This window comes from Dipodomys ordii, unplaced genomic scaffold (assembly GCF_000151885.1).
Source record: "Dipodomys ordii isolate 6190 unplaced genomic scaffold, Dord_2.0 Scaffold206, whole genome shotgun sequence".
Classification (NCBI taxonomy): Eukaryota; Metazoa; Chordata; class Mammalia; order Rodentia; family Heteromyidae; genus Dipodomys; species Dipodomys ordii.
Window position 1 is genome coordinate 1,143,789 of NW_012267422.1, and position 6,860 is coordinate 1,150,648.

The 6,860-nt window shown below is 45.8% G+C and overlaps 1 protein-coding gene across 2 annotated transcripts in view; it reads right to left on the reverse strand.

Moving 5' to 3' along the window:
* The window catches only part of Gmnn (geminin, DNA replication inhibitor), a 9,934-nt gene extending 6,904 nt beyond the window's left edge, over positions 1 to 3,030 (reverse strand). Inside the window, exons 1-2 of one of the 2 annotated variants that reach the window (XM_013035230.1) lie at positions 2,800 to 3,030; positions 254 to 308 (exon numbers count right to left, since the gene is read on the reverse strand). In XM_013035230.1, the coding sequence (XP_012890684.1) occupies positions 254 to 301 (48 nt within the window). In that variant the 5' untranslated portion in view covers positions 302 to 308; positions 2,800 to 3,030. Of the gene's footprint in view, positions 1 to 253; positions 309 to 2,341; positions 2,428 to 2,799 lie in introns of those variants that run through there. The other variant, XM_013035231.1, reaches the window with a different exon arrangement.
* Between the last annotated feature and the right edge of the window lie 3,830 nt (positions 3,031 to 6,860).

Consider the following 6,860-nt stretch of genomic DNA (forward strand, 5'->3'; position numbering starts at 1 on the left):
TGTAATAGGGTTCCTCTTTCTCCACATCCCCTCCAGCATTTGTCGTTGGCTGATTTGTGGATGTGGGACATTCTGACTGGGGTAAGGTGGTATCTCATGGTTGTCTTTATTTGCATTTCCTTCACCACCAGGGATGATGAACATTTCCTCATGTGTTTCTTTGCCATTTTTAAAAATCAAAAATTTTTAAGAAAATCGAAAACTTTCAACCACATGCAGTTTCTACAACATATAACAGGATTATATTACATACCTTGACATTCTCCTCAATCTCCTCTTTCTGCTTCATATTGGAATTCATTATATAGCTAGAGAAGCACAAAAGATTATTAAGTAAAAAACCAATATGGTTGGCACCATAAGGTAGAATCTAGATTCTTTTTTTCATTTACAGTATCAGAATCATAAACCTGATATTACTATATGGTAGCAATATCAAGATAGTGTCTTGCATTAAATAGAAAGTAAAAGGAGCTATGAACTGCACACCAAAGAAAACAAAGTACTGCTATTTGGGTGTGCTCAAATGCATTCTAAAGAATAGCGTTCTTGGGGCTAGGAAGGTGGCTCAGTGGTAGAGCGCTTGCCTTGCATGCCTGAGGCCCTGGGTTTGATACCTCAGCATCACATAAGCAAAAAGAAAAAAGCCAGAAGTGGCACTGTGCCTTGAGCTGAAGAGCTGAGGGACAGGGCTCAGGCCCAGAGTTCAGGCCCCACGACCAGACCCCCCCCCAAAAAAAAGAATAGTATTCTTGAGCTGAGAAGGTGGCTCAGTGGTAGTGCTTGCCTTGCACACATGAGGCCCTGGGTTCGATTCCTCAGTACCACATAAGCAGAAAAAGCAGGAAGTGACACTGTGGCTCAAGTGGTAGAGCGCTAGCCTTGACCTGAAGAGCTGAGAGACAGCATCCAGGCCCAGAGTTCAGACCCCATAACCAGAAAAAAAGAAAATAGCATTCTTCCAAGCATGGTGGTGTACAACAGCAATCCTAGCACTTGGGAGGCAGAGGCAGAGGTTAGACTGTGTTAAATAGCAATTTCAAAGCCCTGTCTCAAAAAGCTGGAATGTAACTCAGTGGTACAACCCTAGGCTAGTCTACACAAGACCCCTAGCTTCAATCCTCAGCACAACAAACAATATCCTAACTTGAATGTTTCAATAATAAAATTGGAAGTGGCATTAACAATTATTTAGTATTCAGTCAGCTGAGAATAGGCACTTTTTTTGTGTGTGCTGTGGCCTGAATTGAGGGTACTGGGTGTGGTCCCTGAACTTTTTACTCAAGGCTAGTGCTCTACAACTTCAAAGTTCTACTTCTGCCTTATTTTTTTTTTGGGGGGGGGTTAATTGAGGAAAGAGTCTCACAGACTTTTCTGCCCAGGCTGGCTTTGAGCAGCAATCCTTGTATCTGTCTGAAAGCCACTGGCACCAGCTTAGGCACTGACTTTTTGGGTTTTTTTGGGGGGTCCAGTCATGGGGCCTGAACTCTGGGCCTGGGCGCTGTCCCTCAGCTCTTCAGCTCAAGGCTAGCGCTCTACCACTTGAGCCACAGCGCCACTTCCGGCTTTTTTCTTTTTGCTTATGTGGTGCTGAGGAATCGAACCCAGGGCCTCTGGCATGCAAGGCATGCGCTCTACCAGAGCCACCTTCCCAGCCCCAGGCACTGATTTTTATAGGGAATGTTTAACCACCAGAATAACATGAAAGAATGACTAATAAGGGAACAGAAAGTAAGAGGTATGTAGAAGATAAGGGGAGTAGTTAACCAAAACACCCTCAATCAAAACTGACCCTCTAATAATAATTGTGCTTTTACTCTGTGCAGCAGTTTTCAAACTATGACCCATATTTTAGCAGTGTCCAAGCGCACGCACACATACACACACAGGTATTCATAGGTATGCAACAATACATGTGTGGTGCTACTTTATTTTCCATCTCACTAGACTGCAACAGGTCATGGCCTACGTTACACTATAAAATTATTTATTGGGTCACGAGCAACATTTCTTGAAAAACGATAGCTAAACAGAATGCAACTGAAAGAGGAAAAACATACTGTAGGGAAACTTCTGGGTTAAATGGCAGAGCGCTAAAATGCCACAGGTGCTCTTAAAAAAAAAGAAAAAAGTGGGGGGAAAAATCACTGAGGAAGTTTAACCCTTCGTGTTTACCGTACTCCTGACAGCAACCGTGCAGCCTCATTTGCTTTTTATCTTCTCGTTCTTTTCTCCTTCTTTGCTGCTTTTGCTCACTCTACCACTTGAGCCACGTTCCCAGTCCCTTCTGGGAAAAAGCCCTCACGGAATCTGACACCGTTATTTTAATGGAAGGAGAGACCTGGTCGGAGCAGCTAAATCTGCGGACCGCTGCGGATCTGGTTTTGCCTCAACGCCACGGCCGGGATGGGAGGTCCAGGCTAAGCGGCCCTCGGATCGGCCGGACGTCCCCAGGGCCAGCAGCGCCCCGCCCACCAACTGGCGGCGGGAGCCTCGGGCCGACGTGCGCCGCGCGACGTCGCCCGCCAGCCAATGGGAAGCGCGAAAGCCAGAGCGCGCCAAAACCGACCCCGCCGACCCGACCCAACCCGACCGGAGCCGGCCGGCCGGCTTCCTCGCTGTCTTCCCCGGCCAAGGGCTGCTAACTGCTCCGCATCCCCCTCACCCTTACCCCGGCAGAATCCCGAGCCTGTCGGAACCTGTACTCTGCTCCTGGCTGGCAGGCGCCGACAGCGGACTATGAGGGGCCCGTACCCCGGAGGCTCTCAGACCCCACTTCCTGCCATCCTCTCTACTTACCGGGTGAGAAACGCTCGGCTTCGGAGCGAACGCTGGTAGCTGGGGCAGCGACCCCCGGTACAGGAACCCACGGGAGACCTGCGTTGGCCTCCGCAGCTTCTGGAGCTGGTCCAGGGCGAAAGCGACCCGCCCGCTCCCAGGCGACCACGTGATCTGGTGACGCGATGTGCGGGGCGGAGCCACAGGACTCCCGCGGTTTACCTCTGGTCTCCGCCCGTTTCCGCCACGCCCCTCCCTGCGCCTGCGCAGTGGGCGGGCGGGTAGGGTACCTGGGCAGAAACACCTAGAGGTTGGCCCGGCTGCAGGGAATATGTCCTCTGGCCCATTCCTCCGACCCTGCTCTCCGAACTTCCTTTTAGTTGTTTTTTTTTTTGGTCGGTCGTGGGGCTTGAACTCTGGGCCTGGGCGCTGTCGCTCAGCTCTTCAGCTCAAGGCAAGCGCTCTACCACTTGAACTACAGCGCCACTTCCGGTTTTCTGGTGGTTTATTGGAGATAGGAGTCTCAAGGTCTCTCTTGCCCGGGCTGGCTTTGAACCGCGATTCTCAGATCTCAGCCTCCTGAGTAGCTAGGATTACAGGCGTGAGCCACCAGCGCCCGGCTTCGAACTTCCTTTTAGGACTAGACTAGGACCTGGCCTCATTTGATTTATACAAGAGAGGGACGAAATGTAATCGTACTCCTGCCTGTAGTGCATGATTAAATTGTGTGGCCTTGGGGTGTGAAGGTGGCTCAGTGGTAGAGCGCTTGCCTTGCATGCCTGAGGCCCTGGGTTCGATTCCTCAGCACCACATAAGCAAAAAGCCAGAAGTGGCGCTGTGGCTCAAGTGGTAGAGCGCAAGCCTTGAGCTGAAAAGCTGAGGGGCAGCACCCAGGCCCAGAGTTCAGGCCCCACGACCGGCCCCAAAAAATAAATAAATAATAAATTGTGTGGCCTCTTAAGTCGTACAAAAAAGCATTTATATTTGGCTTTTTTGCATTTGTGATGAGGTAAGATGATTAATTTTCAAATAATCTTTCAAATATTCACTGAGAGCCTAAAATGAACAAAACAGTACCCAGTGGCTGACACCTGTAATCCTAGCTACTCAGGACACAGATCTGAGGATCACAGTTTGAAGCCAGCCAGGGCAGGAAAACTCATAAAACTCCAATTAACCACCAAAAGGGCTGGAAGTGGAGGCACAGCTTAATTGGTAGAGTACTAGTCTTTAGTGGAAAAAGCTAAGAGACAGCACCCAGAAAACGCAGAGCACCTATTATAAGTGCTGAGAATAAAACTCCCCTTTCAATTAGTAATGTCTTCCCTTTGATGGAATAGGATAACGTTATTATAACTACATTTAACCTTTAACAAAGGTCTTCATTAAGCTTGGGTTGAAATGTACATTGTCCAATACTTGCCAAATATCTTCCCTTATTTCTTTTTTTTTTTGGGGGGGGGGGAACCAGTCATGGTGCCTGAACTCTAGGCCTGGGCCCTGTCCCTCAGCTCTTCAGCTCAAGGCTAGCACTCTACTACTTAAGCCACAGCACCACTTCCGGCTTTTTTCTTTTTGCTTATTTGGTGCTGAGGAATCAAACCCAGGACCTCAGGCATGCAAGGCAAGCTCTCTACCACTGAGCCACCTTCCCAGCCCCTCTTCCCTTATTTCTAACCTAACTCCTAAACCAAATCAGAAACCTAACTCTAATGATCCAGAAGAGGAAAAGTAAGGAAAATATTGTCATTTCTTTTAAATATCATGTGTACTTTACCAATTGTGAGTAGAAACCTCAGTTTTATTCTAGAGTTTACCTTTCCCTATCCCTAACCCTAACCCAAACTAGAAAACTAACCACAGCCCTAACCTTAATGACCTTTGAATACTAAAAAGAACATCCTGATCTGGAATCAACTGATACTTGTTAAAACAAGGTGCAGTTTTACCCAAATTCTTATCTGTTTTCTTCTAATCTTTACCCTACCCCTAAACCGAATCAAAAATCCAGCCCTAATGATCTGAGTCTAATTAAGGAAAATACTGTCATTATCCTTTAAATTTCACGTGTATTTTACTTCTAATTGTTAGTAGAAAATTCAGTTTTCCTCTAAAAGTTTATCCTTCCCTAACACTACCCCTAACCTGAACTAGAAAACTAATACTAACTAACCCTATCACTAATGCCCTTCCCATGCTAAAAGGAACACAAATACACTAGTTTTCTTTCATCCTGACCTGGAATCAACTGATACTTGTTAAAATTTTCTTCATTGTGCTAGTGGTTACAGGACTGAAAAATTACCAAATTTCATTCAATAGTATACATAAAGTAGGAATTTTACTGAATATAAATTGTACCCCAGTAAAGCTGGAAAATGAACATGCTGAGGCCTTGTAGAAAAGTCCCTGAGAAGACTAAAGGAGAAAATAGATGGAGTTGCCTAGCTGCTGGGAGGTGAGAAAGAGGCTGCCTTGTCAGCTATCAAGTGACTGTTTCAGATAATGACACAGCAGAGAGGAAACAGAGGGAAAACTTCAAGTGGACTAGAGCCTGAGAAAAGTCAATAAAGGTATCCTTCAAGCCAATTCACTTTTAATCCTATGTTAACATTTGTATCTTTTATGAAATACTTCATGCATGCTATTTTACTTCTGCTAAACTTTTTGCTATGTGAAGAAAAATGTTGTTAATAGGACAACCTGAATTCTAGGCTGGTACTAGCTACCATTCTTGCTTCTTAGCTCCAAATACAATGGCAAGTTCCAAAGCAAACATTTCCAGTGAGTTCTGTATGTGTAGCACTACAGTAGTGACTTTCCTACCACTGTCTTCCCCTCACCCACAATGTCTAAATCTCAGGTCTGGGGAAGGAAGAAAAGTCTTTGAGTTATCTCTCAGAACTCTTCATTTTTAAAAATTCCTGAAGACTATAATACAAGAAATGACCACTCCTCTTTTACCTATATACAGCATCTAAGGAAAATCCAACTACTCAGCTGAGAGCACACTTATTCTGTATGGGGCTCCACCCATCCTAGAACTTGCTGGAAATCTTTCCTCAAAAATCCAACTCACCAGGGTACCAGAGAAAGCTGTTCTCTGGGCAGGGCCTCAGTAGAATCATTTCTCTACAGATTTGCCCCCAAGGGATCCTACCTGGGAGGTTGCTGGCTCCAGTTGGGTGTCTGTAAAGCCACTTGCACCAACCAGAAGTAAACCCCTTCTCTCTTTCTGGAGTGACTCTCCTGTGCCCTCTACTGCCAAAGCTTCAATGCAAGCAGCAAAGAAAAAAATAAGTAGCATTCCAGATCATTTTTCAAAGAGCAGGCAGAAAAGATTAATTGAGAGCTGAGAAGCAATAGATTGATAACCTGGTATAGGTGTCCTTGCTACCCAAGTACAGGTGTCACTACCCAACTTCAGATCTGAACTCTGAAACTGGTACACTTTATTGTTGTTGTTGCAGGTACTAACTAGGGCCTGAACTAAGGGCTTGGGCTCTGTCCTTAAACTTTTTTGCTCAAGGCTTGCACTCTACCCTTGTGCCCCAGCTACAATTCTGGCTTTGGGGTGGGGTGAGGGCTTTCACTAGCGATAAGAGTCTCACAGACTTTTTGAATTAGGCTGGCTTTGAACTATGATCTTCATATCTCAGCCTTTGTAGTAGCTAGGATTACAGACATGAGCCGCTGGTATCCACCCTGTTATGATCTTGGACAAGTTTGTTCCTCACTTTGACCTGTTTTCTCTCTAAAATGAAAATGAATGAAGTACAAACAATTAAAAAAATACAAATGTCCTTTAAGCATATAACAGTGTGTTCTACATAACTTAGAGAATTTTCTAGGGATGTTACTCGGTGGTAGAGCACTTACCTAGTATGCCTGAGGCCATGAGTTCAATATCCAGAACCCCAAAACAAAAGAAAGATGACAAGTCAAAAACGATATCAAGATCTTTTCTCACTTATTGATTTTTTTTGGGGGGGGGGTCTGGTTGTGGGGCCTGAACTCTGGGCCTGGGCGCTGTCCCTCAGCTCTTCAGCTCAAGGCTAGCGCTCTACCACTTGAGCCACAGC